Source organism: Channa argus, chromosome 4 (assembly GCF_033026475.1).
Source record: "Channa argus isolate prfri chromosome 4, Channa argus male v1.0, whole genome shotgun sequence".
Classification (NCBI taxonomy): domain Eukaryota; kingdom Metazoa; phylum Chordata; class Actinopteri; order Anabantiformes; family Channidae; genus Channa; species Channa argus.
Window position 1 is genome coordinate 5,873,186 of NC_090200.1, and position 22,697 is coordinate 5,895,882.

The 22,697-nt window shown below is 41.7% G+C and overlaps 1 protein-coding gene and 1 long non-coding RNA gene across 3 annotated transcripts in view; one reads left to right on the forward strand and one right to left on the reverse strand.

The window, feature by feature from the left end:
• LOC137125686 (prospero homeobox protein 1-like) overlaps positions 1-21,658 on the reverse strand; it is a 32,660-nt gene extending 11,002 nt beyond the window's left edge. The window contains exons 1-6 of one of the 2 annotated variants that reach the window (XM_067501538.1): positions 21,119-21,658; positions 17,371-17,785; positions 16,582-17,181; positions 15,071-16,309; positions 11,130-11,237; positions 2,736-2,930 (exon numbers count right to left, since the gene is read on the reverse strand). In XM_067501538.1, the coding sequence (XP_067357639.1) occupies positions 2,736-2,930; positions 11,130-11,237; positions 15,071-16,309; positions 16,582-17,181; positions 17,371-17,721 (2,493 nt within the window). In that variant the 5' untranslated portion in view covers positions 17,722-17,785; positions 21,119-21,658. Of the gene's footprint in view, positions 1-2,735; positions 2,931-11,129; positions 11,238-15,070; positions 16,310-16,581; positions 17,182-17,370; positions 17,786-20,654; positions 21,069-21,118 lie in introns of those variants that run through there. The other variant, XM_067501539.1, reaches the window with a different exon arrangement.
• Positions 1-22,697, forward strand: part of LOC137125687 (uncharacterized) — a 113,118-nt gene that overhangs the window by 7,739 nt on the left and 82,682 nt on the right. The window lies entirely within an intron of this gene.

The window sequence follows — 22,697 nt, forward strand, 5'->3', positions numbered from 1 at the left end:
GAAGAAGAGGATAAGGAGAGGTGATGTAGAGAACATATTGACAGAGGACAGATTCAGCAGGAAGGAGAGGGAGCAAGGAAGGAAGGGAAAAGAGGGAGGAGGGGAGGGGGGTGCGATGGGGGACAAACCAAGGTGGAACTCTGATGATGCTAAATTTGGCGAAAGGCGAAGACTTCTGCGAGCATGTGTGTGTATGTCGGGAGACTTGCTGAATCGGCCGTGGTTCCAGTTTCACGCCTCTGAGTTTGACAGAGGGGGTGAGAAAGGAAGAGAGAAGGGGAGAGAGAGAGGGTCCCTAGCCAGTAATGTTCCCTCAGGGTGGATGGACAAAGGGATGGAGGGAGGGAGGCAGAGAAGGAGGTGAAGGCAGAGAAGGAGGTGAAGGCAGAGAAGGGGACAAAGTAGGAGAAGGTAAATTTATACCTACTACTGAAAACACACAATCACGTTATTGCAGAGGGCGCACGTGTTCTCGTACAAAAGTCATCGCTTTTAATGGTCACATTCATGCCTTATGGAGCCACAGACTTCCTCTCATGTCATAACCATTTTTTTACTATGTTATGATGTTGAAATATTGATTTTCTTTTATCTTTGAGGCATTGTGTATAAATCAGCTTGCAGATTTGAAGGTAGTTGTCTTATCTTGTCTTGAGAATGTTTTTTTGTGTGTGCTAAAGCAAGACGATGTCAAATGTTTTCTGTTTTTGAACTTCTCAGACCACAGCCCCGTGCAGGTATTTTCAGAGAAGGAACTTTGTGGATTGTGTTTTTAGGCAAAACATAATCTGTTTTAACTTAATAGTGAGAATCTTGCTTTTTGTATACTGTAGGAAATTGATTTGCAGACAACAACTTGAATTTGAAGAAGTAATTGTCACATTAACTGCTATTTAATGTGTTGTTTGTTTAAATAATTAAACCTACATTATGTCACATTTTTCGGGCAGCACTGTGGAGTTTGCATGTTCTCCCACGTGCTTGCGTGGGTTTCCTCCCACAGTCCAAAAACATGCCCGTTCGGTTAATTGGTGAATCTAAAATTGCCCTTAATTGTGAATGCGAGCGTGAATGCTTGTCTGTGTATGTCTCTATGTGGCCCTGCGATAGACTGGCGACCTGTCCAGGGTGTATGCTGCCTCTTGGCCGATGACAGCTGGGATAAGCTGCAGCCCCCCGCGACCCAAATAGGATAAGCAGTGACAGATAATGGATAGATGCATAATTTGTTTCAGCAGAAAGACGCCCCAAAAAATTCTTAGTGTGGCCAGGTACTGTTGATTCGTACTGTGTACCAGTCAAAGAATTCCAACAGTTTTCGTTTCAATGATCATTTTGGCAGCATTCCCATTTAGTTTAATTTTGCAATGACAAAAAACTGAAGGGATGTGCACAGCGTGGGAGAGCATAAAAAGCACCGTAGTGCTGTTTCGGGGCAGGAAGGGGGGGTGTGCTGGGCTGAACAGGGTGGATAGACCCCAAGTCTTAAACTGAGGAATACATTTGGCTTGCAACATGGTAACTTTGTCTCTGACATACTGTATCCAGCAGCATAGAAGAGTTTTCAAAACAGTCACTGCTTGCAAATGTACTAATCCAGTGACTGTAGGCAGCTACATGTTCACTGTAATGTTTTGCCTACCTCGGTTTCTGTTTTCTAGATGATTTCCATATTGCATTGAAATGAACTGAAACTAATGGATGCCGGAAAAGTGAGGAATTGAGTTAAGAACATGGGCTGCTTTAAGAATTGTTGACACACATTTAAAGTATATGTAAACATGCAAAGCCTGGTTTGCGGCCACGGTTCTTCAAACTCGTGACCCTCAAATGAACCTTCTCTGACAACCCCTAAAAATAACCCCGCTGAGGATCAGCCAAAACAAACACACACACATAAATTATTTGCATGTGTGTGTCTCTTTGCTGTAAACACTTTTTACATATACACACCTGTGAAAAGCTACCTGACTCTTGTTATGCAAAGTATGCAAAGCATTTGCTATTCATTTCTCCAGAGCAAAGTACTTGGACACCTTGAAGTCCTTGTGTGAGTATGTGTGGACATTTGTGTGTTGACTGTGCAAATCGTATTCTTTATGTATTTAAGTACTATCTAAGCTTCAACGTTTCACTCCCTAAGCAAAAAGCAAAGTGTGTGCGTATGTGTGTGTCAGCAGTGAGGTGTGTGCTAATGGACATCTAAATGCTGCTGATATTATGTTAGATAGTTTAAGGGCCCTCAGGTCCCCTTAGACCAATATTGGGAGAGAAAAAGTGAGGGGGAGAATGTGACTTCTGCAAATCGCTTTGACAAGGACACCCATGCCTCGAGCGGCGTCCTCTTTCGCCTCATCGAACACACACACACACACACACACACACACACACACACACTGCGACATCCACACCTCAGCAGAATCGTGAGGTGACTGTTGCGCTCTGAACAGCTGACTTGGTAGAGGACATTTGTGTGTGTGTGTGTGATGTGCTGAATATTGTTTTATTTCATTGTTAAAATTATGCTGAGAATAAGTTTGTTAATGATGAATATTTTTTCTGAAATGTAAAAGAAAAAGAAACAAAATCAATCTCTTATACTAAAATGAAGGTAAAGTAGTTGTTCACTATAAATTCCAGCAAATGAATTGAATTAAATATTTTCTACAAAGCTCCTAATTTATAAAGGTGAGGGTAGACTCATATCAGACCCCATCCCCCCTGGCTGAGCTTACCTCAAAGTCATTGGCCTTGTTGTAGTGCATGTTGAGCGCCCTGAAGAGCTCACCATCGCGTCCAACTGTCAGCTCCTCTGCAGCAGTCACACCTTCGTTGATGGCCTGCCGGGCAAACTTCTCCATCTGGATGTAGTAAAACTCCCTGAAGTTGCTGAACCACTTGATCAGCTGGGAGGTGATGCAGCGATTGAACTAGAAGAGGTGAAAAAAAAAAAAAAAGTTAATTACTTTTGAATAATAGAAGTTTTAAACAATTTAAATTTGAACAGATTGGTTATTTTATAGTCAAATGTCGTAATTTTAATCTATGCTAGATAAATACAATTTTTTTAATGGGACAAATAACAGTGGACATATCAGGGAAAATAAATACAACAGTAGCTGTCGTAGGCTTTTAAAAACATGATTTCTCCAGTTTTAGCAAGGCAGCATAATAACCTTAGGTTAATCGTATTTTGACCACCAAACACAAAGAGTAAGAAAGTTCATACTTTGGTTCAGCAGTTTCAGCAACAGGTCCACTGAAACTCGAGGGAGGAAAAAAAAATGCAGAATGGAAATGTTTTGTTTTTGCTTTTGAGTCAGATCATCAGGGACAAGTTGTCAACTATCAAAAGCTGCTTTGCAAACATTCTCAGAGCTTTTGGAACTAAAAGAGGAAACACCTTCTAGATCTGTGCAGATCTAATTCACTGTGAGACAGTGAAGCCTGTGAGGTTTTACAAAGCAAGGCTTAAGACAGTCAGCCTTACAACATACTTCTGAGGTAGTGTCTAGCTTTTGTGTTATTTTTTTTTTATAAGATTTACCTCATAATTTTGATCTCCTAATTGTCTTTTCACCTCGTCAGCATGAGGAAGAGGACGCTGAGCAGAACAAAGGGTATATAATCAACAAACGCACACTGAGTCGACCAAGCTTGTCAGGGGCACAGAGAATATGACAAAGGAAATAAGAGATGCTATGCCAAAGTAAATGAATTGTTTTTGTTAGTATTGGCATAATGTTATTTTGTTACTTGAAGGCTCCATCCCACTCTTGACAAACCTAATCGGCAGATTTTAATTTCATAGTGAGATGATGTGGATTACTTTGAATGTGACTTGCTGTTTCATAGCGCTGTCAATTTATAATAGCACAACCTGATGTTTGGTTTGGTACCTATTTGCATGTTGCTATGTCATCAAATTTGACTTCTTCTGAAAAACTAGCCCGCAGTGTGAGTGCTCAGTGTACCTTGGTGTATGGTACAATATCTCCATATAAATCATCAGTGTTTTAAACAGGGTGTCTATTTCTATTCACTGTAACAAGCAGAAAGACAGCAAAACTTTGATTACACTTTGTAGAGAGAAAATGTGATCTTTGACTCTTCCCAGTATTTGATCAACACTGCAATCAAGTCGCTTTTGCCTTGGTTTTATTGGATGCATGTACTCAGTCTTGCACACATGAATTGTGCTAACTGCTGTAGATTATTGTATGTTCAGTTATTTCCTACATAGTGGTTGCCTCATTTAGAACTTATTGTGGAAACATAAGAAAATGGTGATAACAGTAAGGTTTTTCTTTCTGTGTCCCTGTTTGTACCTACTACATGTGTATAAATGAACTGTGAGACAATAAGTAGCAGAAACAATTGATCCAATTAATTTTAACGAACACACATGCCCCCACCAATTAGCCACTTCATTAGCAACTAAAACACTTTCTAAACCTTAAGGGTCCGTGTTGAAAAAAATCCACTCTTACAAACCTTCCTAATCAAACAAGAATGACCCAAACATTATTTTATTGCTGTGCCAGGATGAGCTGTCAGACTGAAAAAAGTCCTAAAGACTGAAACCCAAAATATTAGAAAGAAAGATCTGGAATCCACCTATTTATAGTGGAGTAATTAAGTATATAATTTTTGATGAGAGTCATGTTAGATGACACCACAAGCATAAAAATAACAGCACCTAATTTTCATGGAAGAAATGTATAATTTGTAACTCTACTACTTACAAATTAAAATGTCAACACATATACCGCACTACTAAAATGTTGGGATTATTTTTTTTTTTGCAATTCCTTGTACCTGATCATGTTCCACCTACTATAGTAACAGGATAAAGAGAAGGAATCAACGGAATCAAAGAAAAGAGGTGCATTTTCTGGTATGATCTGACCAAGTTGTGATTGGTTTGGGATATCTGTGTGTGTAAATAAATAATTGGAATCATCTTCCCAAAAATAAGTATGCACAACAATTTCAGCCGTGTTTAGCATATTAAGTAAATACTTTACAAACTTGTTGGTGTAACATATAAAACACGTTCTATTTGTGTATGATATCTTCTTGCCCTTTTGTAATTTCATCTATCCCTCACAAGAATCAAGACAGAAAAAAAACAGTGACAGCCCAGTGAAAGTGTGTGTGTGTGTGTGTGTGTTTGGTGAAGAGGAAAAATGGCTTTGACACGGAGATTAAGCTCGGTATTGTTGCAAGACATTGTCTCAAGGGAACAAGGGATGAGTGAGAGAGATATGGGGGAACGAAAGAGGAAAGCAGAGTAAGAGAAAGATAAATGGAGTGAGGTAATATGGAAAAGAGAACGCAGTAAGAGAGACAAGCAGAGGATGACACAGGGAAAGAGAGATTTTTTCAGGAGCTGGCAGAGGTGACATAATAGAGCATAATTGGGGGAGTTTTGTGTGTGTGAGCAGCAGAAGGAAAGGGAATTGGCTTTACAAAGCATAGTGCCAGAAGGGAAAAGTGTGTGTGTGTGTGTGTGTGTGTGTGTGTGTGTGCATGTGGTGGGGCATGTTTTGACCCACAAAAAAGTGGCACGAATGGAACGTGATAACTCAGCAATTAAAACACACTCACGATGATGTCCTCTGTCCGACTACTTCCTGCTGTACATTACAAGCAGAGACTGGAAAACTCAAACATCTGTCCGTGCTGTTGTCTATCCACTCAGATGGACACACTACCTCTACCTCTCCAGGTCTTTTAATACTCCATTACTTTATCTGCAGTAACTCCAATTGGTTGACATTATTACAACATTTTTCAGAAACCTGTTCTGGGCCGTTTTACATAAGGTGAAACTAAACTGGTTGAGTTCTATCAGCATAGAACTTAACTGGAGTAGTCCTGTAGATTTTTTACCATCATGTTGATACAAAGTTGCAAACTAAAATGCACAATGAGAAGTCTACTAATACACTAATTTTGTATTTTTTATATATATATATATATATATTATATTATTATTATATACATAACTAGTATAGTGCATTCAAAGAATTTCATTCTTTCAACTCATTATTTCAAGTTAAAAGACCTAAAGTCAGAAAATCTGTTTTTTGAATTTATTCCTTCCTTATCCATGCTGATAAACCTATAGCTGTCACACACTGTAAGACAAGAAAACATTTTAAGACAGATGTGGCCTAAACTCTGCAACTTTAGAATGTGTGTTTCTTAACGTGAACATTGGATTTCACAAAGGTTGATAGCTCATGTACGTCTGCACATGTAGGCAGGACTAGGAAACACAAACACACAAGTGCACACACCCATTCAACCACATGCTCTATGCCCACCCACCCACTGCCCCGTCCAGCTCATCCCAATCAGCACAAAAAAAGAAAACACAGGGTTAGAGACAAAAAGTTGAGCTGTGTGTTGGGGGGGGGGGGGGCAAAATGCTGAGCTCGAGGAATGCCATTTTCTGTTTACAATGGAAAATGTGGGAAAGGGTGAGTGTCAGAAAAATTGTCAGGGCGCCCCCCCCTTCTTTCCTTGATTGTCAGTCCCCCTTCGCCCTCGGGGTGTGTTGGAAGAGCAAAAACACACATCCTTAAAGATTCGCCCACTTCAACCAGATTCGTTGTAGCTCGGCACATTTTACAGAGGACAGCATGAATGTGCACGGTCATTTGTGCTTTACTAGGCAGTATAAACTGCAGAGTTATTGTCTGTGTGTGTGAGACGGAGACTATTTTTGATAGTTTGAAGTGTTTTTGATTTTTAGTCGTGTCTTGTAATGCAAGAAGGATGAAATATTTGGCTTGGAAATAAAAACTATAATAGTTAAATCAAGAAGTTATCTCTAGGCTCTCCCTGTGATTCTGTGTGTAAGAGGTATAAAAAATTAATAGTATTTGGGCTTATTTTGTAAGTTGTATTTAGGTAGACTCCATAGTTTGAAACTATAACACCTGCTCTGCCTAGATGGTTTTCCTGGAAAGAAAGGAAAAGCACTGTAAATGATTGCAAAGCTGTTGGTAACCTTAAACCTTGTTGCCTACAAAGCACTAGCTGTCCTGGTATGATTACAGTCTATTTTTAAATACTGAGAAAATAAGAAAGCTTTAACACTTTGCATAGTGGGTCTCCAAAGTCTTCACGATTCCCAAGTTCATAAGTTCATTCATAAGTTCATCTGTATCAGTGTCAGTAGACGAGCTGTTGTTGCCAAATTGGCTGTGTAACTCTTAAGTGACAAGACAAGTGAGAGGCGGGTTAGACACTAATTGATTCCTGCTGAGACTGTCGCATCGATGTGTCATTTCAGCCTCTCAAGGCAAGAGTCTTCAGGGCTCTCGCTGATAAATGTGCCACTGCGTTTTGAGTGTGTGTGCGAATGTGAGTGTACGTAAAAACCCTCAGCTGGCAGGGGATGTGAGCGAGAGAGTGCGAGTGTCGGAAGGATCTCCCTGAGCCAGCGAGCCACTAATTAATCCTAACTCCTCCAGTCTTAACGAGGTCTTAATTACTCTCACTGACTCTCTCAAGACGAGACGGCAGCGACCTCGGCTTTTCATGCTAACATACAGTAAATGATTGCCTGGTCAGAAGGGAAGAAGAGCTTTCACTGTGCAATTAAGATCCTGTGTACAGTATGTTTATGTATGTGCGTCCTTGCTCATCTGTGCCTAAAACAGTTGTCAGCTCAACCCACTTCCCACACCGACCGAGACGGTCGTTGTGCATAAGAGGCTCATCTTTAAGAACCAGTTTCCCATAGACAATGTCCATTCAAGTCCAATTAGGGGAAGCCATTCAGGGCCCTAATTCCTTTACAGTGAATCTGCCTGATCCTCCTAACACATGCTACTTATTGTTCCCCGGAAAGGGGTGGGCGGGGATGGGAGTAGGAGCAAGAGAGAGGGTAGAAGAGAGAGGGAGACAGAGGGAGAGAGAGAGAGAGAGAGAAAGCGAGAAAAAAGACATTGACCTGGATTTTAGAAAATATGGTAATGATGAAGGTAATGAATGCAATGGCACAATGAAATGGGACACACACATCCACAGCCAGACAGCAACAGGGTGCTCTCTCTCGCTCCTCCACACATCACCAAAGCCTTGAAAAGAACAGCCTCGCTCATCAAAAATAGGATTAGCCACGATTAATTTTTTTATTAAGCAAGAGAAAGATCTGCCGGGTTGGACCCATGGAAAAATACTCTGGATTAACTGTGATTACAGCTCAATTAAAAATAAATGAAATCATTATTTGCATAAAATATGAATAACAAGAAACAATGCTTTTCTTAAAGGATAAAGGTAAGACACAGTATGTTCTTACTGTCAGCATGACCAACGAGGGATTTCTCCCCCTAATAAGCAAACCCTGACACATATACATCTATTTCTTCTTTGCCATTTAACTCCACTGTAAAAACTAGTAAATCAACCACAGCATTGCATTGGCTGACATGTTCCTTCATTACTGTGAACCACCAAAAAGTGTAGAAGTTTGGTATAGTTCCTTTAGTCATTTCCACCCACAATCATAATACCTATTACACCATCAACTGCATATTTTTAAGCAACTGAGAATATCTGATATGTGGTTAAGGTGTCATACCTAAAGTCGACCCATGATGCCAGGGGCTCCACATGAGCTTAACATTCAGTACAAAGGGTATAAAACCTTAAGACAGACTACTGAATTTGTAGATTTGGACTTTACCTAAAAGGTCTTTGCCATGAGTGGAATTACCAGAGCTGTGTCACACAGCTTACAGTATGTTTCAGGTTTATGTTGTCTTTAAGCTGTGATATAATACAGTATACTGTCAGGTCAGTCCTTGACAGAAGTGTCTTTTTGTTTATCCCAATAAATCCCACTGTCTGCAGTTACAGATCGAGGCTGTAACACTGTCCATCTGCTGAGTGAAGTGGCGGAACAGAGAACTACAAACATCTCACAGTCTAAATCCCATCAGTTTGGAGATAAACCGATAGATTAGAGAGTAGATTACTTTTAAAAGCTAATATCAATCTTCACAAGATAAACTGAGCCTATGCATTAACTCATTAGTCTGAATTTAATCATTTTTCCAATTAAATCCCAATACAACTGTGCATTTTAAGCATATTTAGCATATTTAAGCAGTAGGGAAAGTAAGCTGATAATGGAAAGTATCACAGTTTTACATTGTTTTTGTGTTGTTTTTTTCACCAAACTGAACATTAACAAGGCTCCTTCAAATTAAGTGAATTTGAATTTGGTGATATAATCATTTTAAATGAGATTAGTAGCCCATCCCTTATTGCTTAGATTCACAGGTTATTAGATATAATTTTTTAGCCATCAGAAAATTTGGAAGAACATCTGTATACATCTGCACTTAAGTACATTCACTGCCCTCAAAATGATGTTACATAGGAAGACCAATCTCACCTCAGGTAACAAAACTGATTTGTTTTTTTAAAGTTTTAAACATGTTAGTTATTTAGATTTTATGGTATAGGTTGACAAAGTGAAACAGCTTCTCCCTTTATTGTCCCAATAACAATAAACACTAGGTTCTATGATGCCCGATTTTATCACTTAATGGACTCCCAGTTAATGACCAATCTGAGTCACACATACTGCGAGCAGGTAGGCTTAGCAACCTTGTGTTTGCCTAGCAACCTGGAGTCCCAGCGACCCTTGTTGCCATGGCAGCTGATGAGGATGTGGCGCTGCCACGAGGAAGTGGTCACCACAGATATGAGCCAAAGGGCAGCTGGTGTGTGCGTGTGTGTGTGTGTGTGTGTGTGTGTGTGGTTGCTCATTTGAATAGTGTCCCGAATCCATTGAGGAGCCGTATGCTCCTTTGCAAAACACGTAGCAGCCTGTAAACACAAAACAATCATTGTCTTTGTTTTAAAGCTGTTGTTCTGTTGTTATCCCTGTCATTTGTTTGTCCCCCTCCCCCCACAGACCCTCTGTCATTTACTCAAAACACTCCAGCATGCAAACGCATTTGCATGCACACGCACATCATCTTCTTTTCCTTCTAACTCATTTTAACTCGTTGAGTTGCATTTATTGGTTTTCCTTACTTTCCTTTGTTTTCTCGGCCTATACTGTCATTGTCAGTTTTGTGTCGATTTTTATAACTTCTAATTTTACATCAGTAAAAGTGCTGCGTGTCGGTGTGTGTGTGGGTAAGCAGTCTTCTGTATGACCACCATCCACCCAAAACAGCTCCTTGCAACTTTCTTTAAATAAATGTATAGCACCTCATTTATTTAAATACGTTCTCTATAAAAATGTAGATGCTTTTTTTGTTCACTTGCAGAGGAATGCAAACCTTAGGAGTGTTGGTTTATGATGAAGGGGATATTGGGGGTTGAGGTCAGGGTGTATGTGTTGGGGGGGGGGGTGTTTTGTGGGGGGTTGCACTATGTATGTGTGTGAGAGGGAAAGTGGGGGTTATCACCCTCCTCTACAAAACCAGGCCGATTAAGGCCAGAAACTCTAATTATGCTACAAAAATGCGACAGACTGCAGCACCCATCTGCGCTATAGGGTCTCACACATAGACACACACACACACACACACACACACACACAGAGTAACGGAATAAACACACAAACACAAATACAAAATGCACAAACATCACCCAGCTGAGTGTGAGGTTAACAGTGAAAGTCAGTCAAAATAAAAAACTATAACCAAATCTAACAACCAGCTCCCACCAGTTGCATCTTCCCCATCTGCATTAGTATTGGAAAACACATTGATGTGATTTTTTTTAAAATCAATGCTTTGCCAGACTCTGACTGGCTGGCTTCTCTATTAAAGCCAGGGTATCAATTATGAGTTCCTGCCCTCTCTTTAGTCTCTTTACAATACATGCATACTGTGAATTTTACCCACATTTTTTTCCTGCACAAAATTTATCAGGTTAATGTTAAAACTTCTATATCTTCCAGTTTCTAAAGAAATAAGTACTCTGAAGTCAGAGTGAAAACAAAACAACCATTGATGTAAAGTAGAAAAAAAAGGGCTCAAAAGAGATACTCGAATGTGACAGAGCATAAAAGAGAAAAGTAGAATAAGAAGAAAACAGTGATAAGAGGTAAATAAAAGCAACATTAGAAGGAAGAAAAGACTTACCTTGACGTCGGAAAAGAACATTTTGAGCATGTTGGAGGAAGGATAACGGGTGTAAAAGAACATCAGCTTGGCTTTCTTTAGGTGGTTGGGAGACAAGCCCTCTTGAATCTGAATAAAATGTTAAGGAACCAGCAAGCAACGCAGCAGTGTTTCATGAGGACACTAAGTCAAGTAATTCCTAAGTAGTTTAAAAATGATTGATCATCTGATATTACTACAAAAAAAGTATTGCTGTGGAACATAGCGTTGGATAGAAGAACTACAGTAAGCTCAGGAAAACAATACCAGTCTTTGGTGAACTGTGCCTCTCAAAAATTGCATGATGGGAGAGACCCCTATGAAGCAGTTTTAGCATAATTTATAGTACCCATAAGCATCTCATAATATCTCTAGACTAGACAGAATTTGAATCTGCGAAGTCAAGAGAAATTTTTCTGCAAGTAATTTTTATAGCTTTCAAGCCAGCTAGGTAAAGTCTCTAACTTTCATGTTGTCAACCATGAAAGGACTCTTGTACAAATGGCCCACAAGCCCAAGGAACTTTGTCCGCTCCCAAAGACCAACCTTTACCGTAAAATGCAGCCACAGAATTCAAAGGTATAAAACAGAAAAACCCAGTTCTTTGGTTAGAACATGCACCCGCTGGATCAAATCCCAGATTCACTCCTTCATCTCACGGACTCTGCAGCTCCAGTGTCTCTCCCCCCATCTCAACAAGGAAAATAATAATTGTAGAGGCCCTGGTTGCAAAGGGTGTGTGTGTGTGTGTGTGTGTGTGTGTCAACAGCTGTGCCCCACCATGCTGCCATTTCCCCACCACATTAACAGCTCTATAATCTATCAGAGAAGATGAGGCAATCAATGGAACCCCCTGCAAGGTCAATTAGCACACACACATACACACACACACACACACACACACGTACAGAAACCCCAGGGGCCCTATATGACTGGAAAGAGAGAGAGTAGGATCAGCATTTTAGAAAAAAAGGAAAGATAGAAAGTGAAAACAGTGCTAAGAAATAGAAAGGAAGAGTAGCTTAAGTACAGGAAATTTGTTCTAATGAATTAATGTTCTAATGCAAACAGTGATATTCATGAGCCAGAAAGTGCAACTGTGCCTCTTAACAGGTGGGACTAGTGCATAGTGGCACTTATGAAGTCAAATTAAAAATATATATAGGCTGAATTTGTTTCCATTTAATTTTCAATAGTATCATTAAAAACAATTGTAGTTTACTGTTTTCCTAAAAGTGAAATGTACTAACAGCTACTACAACACAAGAAGAGTAACCTGACTATAAATTAGCACGATGCCACGACACTGTTTACTCTGCCTCAGTTGTCATCCATCATTCATTTAGCAGCAGATACGTAAGGTCACTGGACAACAACACCATCACCTAGTTAACATTCATACCAACCTGTCCCTCTGTGTGTGTGTGTGTGTGTGTGTGTGTGTTTCCATCATATAATACATTATTGACTTATTTTGCAGCCCGTCTTGTTTTCTGTAGTTACATGCACACACTATAGCACATGAGCAAAATCGCACACACACACACCACAGAGTAAACACTGGGAAGCAATATCATAATGAATAGAAGTCGAATGCTTTGTGTGTGTGTTTGTGTAACAGTAGCTAAGTGAGTAAGTGAATAACAATGCATTTTGGGATGTTCTTTTTTTCCACTCATCTTTCTCTTCCTCCATCTTTCCTATTGGTGTGTGTCCATCCTGATGCACCTGTGTGTGTGTGTGTGTGTGTGTGTGTGTGTGTGTGTGTGTGTGTGTGTGTGTGTGTGTGTGTGTGTGTGTGTGTATTTTGTGCAAGGCTCACTGTATCAGCTGTAACTTGACCTTACTGCCAGGTGTGTGTGTGTGTGTGAGAATAGGGGGTGGATTGAGAAGAGAAGGGGGGAGGGGAGATAAATTCATAAGTGAATGGGGGACATCTGCTCAGCTCTGTACAAAGGATAAAAGATACACAGACCTGGGAGACTGTGTGTTTTTACATCTGTGTGTTTCACATTTGAACTATTGATTGACTAACGTGAGCATCAATAGCTCCCTTTTTAGCCTATAATTGTATAAATTGTTTTAAAACCGAGTACGGTAAATTAACTATGAGCCGTTCCTGTTTCTGTGTACCTTTGAATGTACCGCTAACTGGCAACGATTTACTTTCTAACTTACAAAAAATGTTAATATCTGTAAAAAAAAGAAGCGATGATCCTCAAAAAAAATCTGAGTTACTAAGAAGTTAAGGAGAACTTCTGCCTACAATTTCTAATTGGAAGGAACATCTGAGATAACAATATTACCAGAGAAGTGTAATGCTGAATTTAAATTGTTTGTCTTAATTGTAACTCTTGATTTGGGGGATTGGGGTTTAAAGTAGCGTACCTACTTTAAACCCCCTACTTTAAAGATTTTGACTTGACAAATTACTTGAACAGTTATTGGAATTATTATTATGTCTATATTTATCCCAACATAATATAAAAATTAAATATGAAAGTGCTGTACCTTTGAAATACTAATGTCCAATGATTGTTTTTTCTTTACAAATAAATGAAAAGGCATTTTAGAATGTAAAGGCTCAGCCGGATCAAGAGATGTGTCAAATATTTCTTTATTTAATTAAAGCAACATCTAAATTGTCTTTGAAGATGACACTGTGATCAAATCCTTGTCACAGCTGTAAGAAGTTCCTGTTTGTCAGGTTCAAAGTCTGATTTTTCTTTTCACTTTGTTCTTCAAACGTGCGTGTGTGTGTGCGCACACACACCTGTTTGTATGCAGTTAAACTGTGCGTGCGTGCGTGCCGGAGAAGCCCTCCAAAAGGTTAGGAACGAAAAGATAAACGACTACCTGCCAACACCTGTCCACACGCACACGCCATGAAAAAGTGTGTGTGTGTGTGTGTGCGAGCATGTAAGGAAGCAAAACATACACAGCTGCCGAGCAACTGAGACCGTGGGCCAACAAAGGAAAAGGTGTAGGAGCGATTAACAATGGGGGGGGGTCAACTAGCTAAACTGTAAAGAGCAAACCAGTATGTATATTTTAATCTTCACGCTTTTCCCTATGTGTGTCCACGAACACACACAAACCTTGAAACACACAATTAGAAAGCTTCCGTCAATGAGACCAAGCATTCACCTGTTCCTCTTTTTCTGCTCTTTGAAATATGATTAGCTTTGAGCTCCTATGTACAAGGTATTACCCCACACCCCCTTCACACACACAAGCTTATAAACACATACACACACACACACACACACAGACACTGAAATATGATTTGCTTTGAGCGTTTATGTACAAAGTCTTTCTGATGAAAGAGCACAAGAGTGTGTCAGACAGTGGGAACAGAGTGTGTTAGTTTTGAAGAGGGAGCTCACAAGCCTTTCTCAGCACCTTTAAACACCACAACCTGCTGCACAGACTTAAAAGAGCTCGAGAGAGCAGCGTGCGACCTGTTTAATCTTTCCCCTCTTGCAAGACCCGGTGCACCCTGTTTCATCTTCCCCCTCAGCGAGGAAAGGAGAAGGTTAGCTCTGGAGCCAATTAATGCAAATTAATTGATATTACAGACGTTCTGTGATTAGGGCCTGTTGCTGTTGCTTGTAAGACGTCTTAGTGTGTTTGCATTAGAACATGATTGTTATGAAGTAACGATATAAATTTAACCACTGAACATGTTAAACATCAATTTTTGATAAGAGTGTGTTTCAGCTTCATACAACATGCTTTCATTTGTATATAGCACTGAAAAAAATGAATTTGTTACAGTTGATTAATTAGTCAAATGACTAATCACAAGGAAGAATGTGAAACAAACTAAGATTGATTTCATCCTGAAAGTTTAAAGCATTTGAAGGTTTAAGAAAACACAGTCACTCACACTCAAGTAAAAATGTTTAAAGCCAGAAGGATACAGTACTGCTTGAGTAGGGTGATATGTCAGCCATGTCTTGGTCTCCACACTCAGACTTGATGAGGGATAGGGACAGACCTTCTGGCCCATGCTGGCTCGGGGAGCTCTGCCTATGGTGGTGGTGGTGGTGGTGGTGGTGGCTTAGATGGCCACCTCCCAGGGAGGCCATTTTGGTCCGGAGGCTGACACTTTCCCGGTTCATGTCCATGGAATCTGGGGAGGACCGATGGTGGTCTTTGGGCCCTGGAGGGTAGCCGGGTCCACCCCCGTGTGACCCCAGAGGGCCTTGAAATGGATAACCCATAAGGGGAATAGGGAACGGGTGGCGAAATGATGGTGGACTGAACCCGAGCGAGGCCGTGAGAGGAGAAGGATGGAGTGAGGGATGATGAGGAGGAGGAGGAGGTGGAAGAGAGGGGTTGGTGTTTTCTCCTGCACCCCCTACACCACTTTTGCGCACCACCAGCGGCAGTGCCTCTGTTTGGTCATTGGGTGTTGGCACACCACTCAGTCTACCACTCAAACCACCAAATGAATCCAGCGGGCTCGGGACAATTACATCACTGAAGCAGTGCAGCCTTTGGTTGGAGGAGTGGTAGTTAGAGGTGGGACTGCCATCGCCGTTTAGGCTGAGGGCCAGGGCGCCACCACCAAAGCGTGAGTCTGGGGTAAGGGACGGGAGGGGACCAAAGGGTGGAGGACATGAGGAGGATGAGTTGGAGGAAGAGGAGGGTGCAGCCGGTGTGCTGCTGTGGCAGCCATGGTGGTGACTGACAGCCTGCTTGGGTGAAGAGAAGCCCTTGACGACGGTGTCGACCACCTGCGACACGGCACAGTTCAGCTCCTGCTTCAGGGTCTCTGCTAACTGTCTTCCTCCTCCTCCTGCTGCTCCTCCTCCTCTCCTCTTTATCACCCTTTCTCCACTTCTTTCTTCCTCCTCTCTGCCATCCACATCCTCCTCCATTTCTCCATCTATCAGGGCCTGTTCTCGGAGGAGGGCACGGGCCCGGTCCAGGAACAGCCCCGGGTCGAGCTCAGAAAGTTCATCATGTCTATGTCGCCCTCTGTCTCTGTGCCTCTCCTCTAGGCCATCAGAACGGATACTGTCCTCTGACAAATTGCCGTCCTCTTCTCTATCTCCACCTCTGTCCGCGTCTCCATTCTCACCTGTCTCCTCCTCTTCTTCAGTCTCTGAGTCGTAAATCTGGTAGAACTTCTCCTGGAGCTGACGCAGCTGTTTCTGTGTAACAGAGGACAGAAAATGTCAAGGATGTTTTCTGAAGCTGTTATAACAACATCACTTTAAATATCAGGAGAAAATGTAAAAGAGAAATTAAAATAGTACACGATCATATTGCAACCAACTTGGTGGACAGGCAGCTTTTTTAATAGCACTAAATACAAATACATATTAGAGGAATGGTGGTTATTGTTTTTGTTTTTTTTATAGCTGTCCATATATATGTAAGTGTCCGTGTAAAAGGTTGGCTCCTGGTCTGATTTCCTACCAACCTGCATGTCTTCCAGCTGCAATTTAAGCTGCCTTCTTTCTTCCTGTCTCTGCTCCTGCCTGGAACACACTAGCTGTGTGAAGCTGTGTTGCTGTTGTGGCAGGCGTTGCTTTCTCTTATTCTCTCTGTAAACTTCGCCAACACTGACCACACCACCGCGTGAACCTGGAGAGCTCAGGAGAGAGGAAGGACAGTCGCTCCGACTGTGGTTGTGGCTTTTGCCATCTCCTCGGTGGTCATTACTGCTGTTTGCGCTGTTCTCATTCTCGTGGCTGCTTTCTTGGCTGTGGTCCCCAGCGTTGGGCCGGACAAGCGGTGAGTGACTCATGCCGCGGATGATGTTTTCCACGCGGGCACGTTTGGCACGAAGGTGCTCGTCTGACAGCCTGTCCAAGTCGAAGGTGGAGAGGGAGAGGGGTTGAGAGGAAGCGTGAGAATTGAGGTTTGAAGGAGGTGGTGGCCGCCCAAAAGAGGAGGAGGAAGATGGAGGGGGATGAGGAGGGCCTGGAGAGAGGCAGTCAGATGGGCTGTCGCGTGAGGAGTTGCTGCAGGCCTCCTCACCCTGGATCTCGGAGCCTCCGCTGGACAGTGCGCCACTGGTCTGTGATGGAAGACAGAAGGATTCCTTTTTAAAGACTGAACAATCTGAATCCACGATTTCATAGATAAGGAATAAAAACTGTTTAGTGGTTTATTTGGTTCATTGAATTGGCAAATAAATGTTGGCTTAAAGCATTAACTGATTTAAAAAATGAAATCAGATTTGAGATTTGATTAATATGCTATATACCTGAAAGCCTGAGTCACTCCCTCCATTCTTTCCCATGTTATTCTTCAGTAGCTGGGAGATGATGGTTGCACCGGGAAAAGGCATTATGGCGTCTTCGTATGAGTTGGCCCTCTTCAGCAATTTCCTCAAAACATTTGACTTTTCTCCATCACTATTAGTACCCCCGTGGCCATGACTGACCAACGAGCAGTCTCCGTCCTGATCAGGGCCGTGCGATTGGTTCATGCTGTCGAGCAGGCTCTCCCTGGCGCGGTGGAATATCGCGCTACCCACAGTCCTTTTCACCCCAATGTCTACGCGTCGCCGCTTGGTCTGTCTTGTTAGGAGGGTGTTACTGTCATGATCAGGCATCACGCAGGGCAGCTAAACGGACATGGCCAGCGGTCCTCACAGACGCACACACGATGAGATTCACCTGTTGACAACACACAAAATTACTTCACATACTTTATTCAAGTTTTTGCGCCGAAAGTTTGATTTTCATCATTTAACTAAATGTTTGCAATGTGACGAGAGTGGAGTTGGTTATTTTATTAGTGGTTTAAAGTCGAGATCTGTACCTAAATTGTGGTTAATTTGAATAGTATAGCTGGTCTTGCTGAGATAAAAGTTTAATATATTACTAAAAGCTCTACCTTGAAAATTAGTTTATTGTTATTCTTTAGGCTTTTAGTACCATGGATAGAATTCTATCATGGAATATCAAATGTCTTACAGCTAGAAGAAAATATTAGATGACTTTGGATAATCTATGATTTCTTTCTTTTGAGCGCTCAAACAGAATAGATGACTTTTGACAAAGAGCGTGACCACCGTAAAAAGTTCACACGACTCAAGGCAACACGTTGAGAAAAACACGCTTCTTGACCAGAAGGCGGGGGAAGCACGGTGAGAAAAACACACTCTTTAAAATAGTTCAAGGAGATATTCCTACAGAGAAGTAACACCTGCCTATTGTAACCAGAATACTTTCCCATTTCCTCCTCCTCCCCTGAGGACTAACCTTGATTTCTGCATCTTGTGAGGAGCTGTGAAAAATCGACATGCTCTCTCATTGCCAGACGGACTAGACTCAGCTCTCAAATGAAAATGAGGGTTTTTCTACCCTTATTTTTGTTAGTTTTTCCCTCTTTCTTTTTTTATATGGTTTAGAAGAAGTCTGTACTTATCTTACATTCTTCAAAACATATCATTGGACTTGGGGTATTTTAATTTGACGAGACCCGTTAAACTCTTATAGATGTTTCCAGTTGGACACGTTCTCAACCGACTTCATATGCTCAGAGTTAGTTTTCTTATTCGTCATAAATGAATACATTCAGTCTAACATAAGGTGCGTGAAACACCTGTGGTGGCAGTGAAAGAAGAAATCTGAAAATGTAAACTTTTTTAATAGTGCTTTCCCTCTTCATTGTGCTCAAGGAGCACATAAAATTAGAATAATTCTAATACATTTAAGAAAAGCAGCCCTGGCCATATCGAGACAGGTGAACGGTGCAAGTTAACATCTACTCGCACGTGTGTCTTCATATGGCACTGGGCAGTTTCCACATTAGCTGTTTGCAAGATTTGCATGTGATTTCAGGGTTCGAGTCTAGGGAAATGTTTCACAAATTAAAGCAGCTTCCTACAACAGCTCATAAGAGCTAAGCAGTTCACTTTCCATTGTTAAAATGATAAAAACGCTCACTGTAGCGCTACAAAAAAAACCAACCAAAAAACAGACATAAAATGTGAACGTGCTCTGACACACATTCAGATTGAATCAAGGACACAAACGAGAGGGTTTTGCAATAGCCAACAACAGCCGACAAAGCTGACCCTGTTGTGTTCCTGCGGGGCCATTACCAAATTAAATTCTTTCCAAGCAAGGGTGAAGGGTTAGATTGAATGTGACTCCAAGTTCCAGTGCTGCAGACAAGAGGTGTGCAAAAAAAAAGTCATCCCACTCAGCACAGTGTCCGGCAATGACCCAAATAGACACTCACACGGACACCCCATGCATGCATGCACACATTGCTGACTGTTTGCAATATTGGTTCTTCAGCATTACTCTGGGCAGAGGTCTGGCACACACACACACACACACACACTAGAGTGAGAGACAGTTTAGATTAGTGGAGTTCAAAGAGCTTGAAAACATAGCTTTCTGTGCCTGAGGTCAAATCGAGGATGTGTCATTGTAAAAACAGCCATTGATTCCTGTTTACATGAATAGAACACAAACCAATGATGTGGAAATTCCTCCATCACACTTTCTGTGAGCATTGGCGTCATTGCTGTACAAAAACCCAAAGTTAAACTTAGAACTACCACTATGGTAGCAGCAGAAAGACAGTGGGTTGTTGTGGACATGTTTCAACAGAAATGCCTTTTTGCTCAGTTGAGCCTCTGTTAAAGGTGAGCGTTGAAAGGAGATGTGAGAGAGTGTGTGTGTGTGTGTGTGTGTGTGTGTGTGTGTGTGTGTGTGTGTGTGTGTGTGTGTGTGTGTTTGGTTTCCGCATCAGAACAGAAACTTTTGTTTCAATGTGAATTTGAGGAGCAGGAATAACTGCAATTGAGAACTGAAATGAGAAGTAAGTGATCAGTAACTGTAAATGAAGGCAAACGTTTGGTGGCTCATCGTTTTTTTACATGAGGATGTCTTGGGCCAACTCATTCGCTTAAACTACGGTAATATTTGATACCTTATCTAGATGTTTAGACTTATTTAAAATTTTTCGCTTATTATACCACAAATGGAAAATGGGGTCAAGATGCTTTTTGAAATAAAAGCCTTTGTAATAGGTTAGAAGTTTCACACTCGCAATTTGCTTCTCCTTTCTCTCAGAATAATCAGATGTTTTTTTTAAATAAGGTGAAAAAAAAAGTTAATCTTAAGTCTGTTGTGGAAACCCCTCACTACCTGCCGCCGCAGCAAGCTGTGTGCGGTGTGAGCGGAGAGCACCGCTGACCAGAGACTGACAGAAAACACTAGCGGTGCCTTTTACCCACGTTGGTATGAACGGGAAATACACACAGATGTTTGTCATTCCTCACACAACAATTAGTCCACGATAATGACAGGACAGGATCTACTGCTGGAGGTGGATACCGCAAACCTTTCCATCTTGACACGCACTTTATTCCTCTATTACAGCGATCATAAAGTTTTGTAAAGTAGTGTTGAGCTGGAGAAGACTGACTGAAGTCCGACTGAAATGTCAGTAATCTGCCTGTAAGCAAGCCTAAAATACATGACCAAAAAAACAATAAATCTAAGACATCAACCGTGAGAGCCCTACATTTATTAGAATTTGAGAAACGATCATCCGCTTTGAAGATTTTAATCACCAGCCGATTCAAAGCTACCACGGAATCCAAAAGCAGGTGCGTACATCCATCCATAAGTTTCAGGTCTGCAATCTCCACAACCAAAGTAAAGCACGGCAGCAGGCGGTGAACAAAAGCGCATTTTAATTTGAAACGAGCCACGAGCAAAGTGAGACTATAAGGCGCATGGATTCAGTAAGATCAGAAACAGTTATGCTCCAAAATTAAACTAAACCATCGGGATCCGCGGTGTGTCACGGGGATGGACCGGCTCCGTGGACTATCATTGGAAGTTTAGTTACACCGAGTACAAACACGATGCGATCGGACAAATCACACACACACACAGGAACACACACAAGGGCCTACACCACAATATATATCAGCACATGAGTGACAATAATCACTAGAATAAATGTGAAGTGTTTGTACTTACGTCTCTTTCGAGCGTTTCTCCAAGTCGCTCCGTCGAAGAAAGGGCGAGCACAAGAGACAGATCCGGACTTGCCTTTGAGATCAATGCCGTAATTTACTACGGCAAAGTGGAGACGTATGCAGAGCGTGCGTGCGCGCGGGCGTGAGTGTGTGTGTGTTTGTGTGCGGGCGGGAGAGAGAGGGGATAAGCTCACAGTGAAAGAAAGAGAGAGCGAGAGAAAGCGAGAGACAAGCTTGCTCTTGCGCGCCGCTCTCCCCCCGGAATGGGAAGTGTTTAGTATCGAGCGCACCCGGTCCGCCAGACACTCACGGGTCGTCGCGAATCCCGTTTTCTCCCTCTGACTGACTGCAAGACTCTCAGTAAGACACAAGAAGAGACGCACATGAAGGATACGCGAAGACGCTGCGTCACTGGCCCCGGAGTGAGGTAACGGCTCCACCTGACCAATAAGGAAGAGGAACCGGGGACGCTGGATTTTATTTATAAGGACCCCACGAAAACAGCGCGCAGCCAGTGCAGAGAGAGAGGATAGAGGAGCGCAGGAGACTGCGGAGGGTAAACTGAAAGTCAGTTTCAACCTTTTTCATTTGCGGAGAAGCTGCAAAACAATCTCGGTAGAATCCATTTCTAGGCAGTTTGAGACAACACTTGTCCCTTTTCCGTTTTCCGATTTAACTTTTTTTTTTATTAAATTCTTTTAATTGTTGACCACAGGGCGGTCATACCCCAGTTTGAAAATCCAGATCAAAGTGGTAAATTTAATGTGTGTCCTACTTCCCGACTTTTGTCATTTAATAAAAGTAACTTAAAGTTTTTGTTTCAGAGCCACTGTCAACGTTCGCACGCGTTTTGCAGCGCTTCTACAACAGCCGCATGCGTATGTGCAGGTGCGCTGAGAATAAATACAGGCTTTAATTATTTAAGATCTGTTTCTTTTCATTCTTCCTCCTCTCCCATACCCAGTGGAAGCCAAACTAATAAAACAAACACATTTTGTGCTTTTATTCCTCTGCAGTGTTGTGCTTGCAAAAGGAAAAAAAGAGTGCGGCTCTGCCCTGAGCTCTTTCAGGCAAAGAAAGTTGGTGAAATTTCAAAAAGAAAACATAGTATTTCTGATGGGGTCTGGTAATAATAGATCTGACTGGGAGTCAATGTTTTTGCTCCTGAACACTTCGGCAGAGCGCAGGCTTGTCTCTCCGTTTCCATCAATTCAGCTCATTGTCCAATCTTCTAAAGACTCGGAAATGACAATAAAAAGAAAAAAAATAGAAAATCAATCACACGAACACGCAAACAATTTATTTCTGTCCTTATTAAACACACACACACACACACACACACACACACACACACACACACACACACACACACACACACACACACAGAGGCCTTGGATTAAAAATGCTGCGTAAAAACCCAGCACTGAATCCTGCACCGAATTTTGCTCTATTGCATGAACCAACATCGGCTTCACTTGTCAAAGTTTCTGAAAAAATACTGGTATCTATTTAAATCGACTGAGGGATGATAAAATAAAATGTGTCTCTGTGTGTTTCCTGCATTGCTATGCTGGTTTATA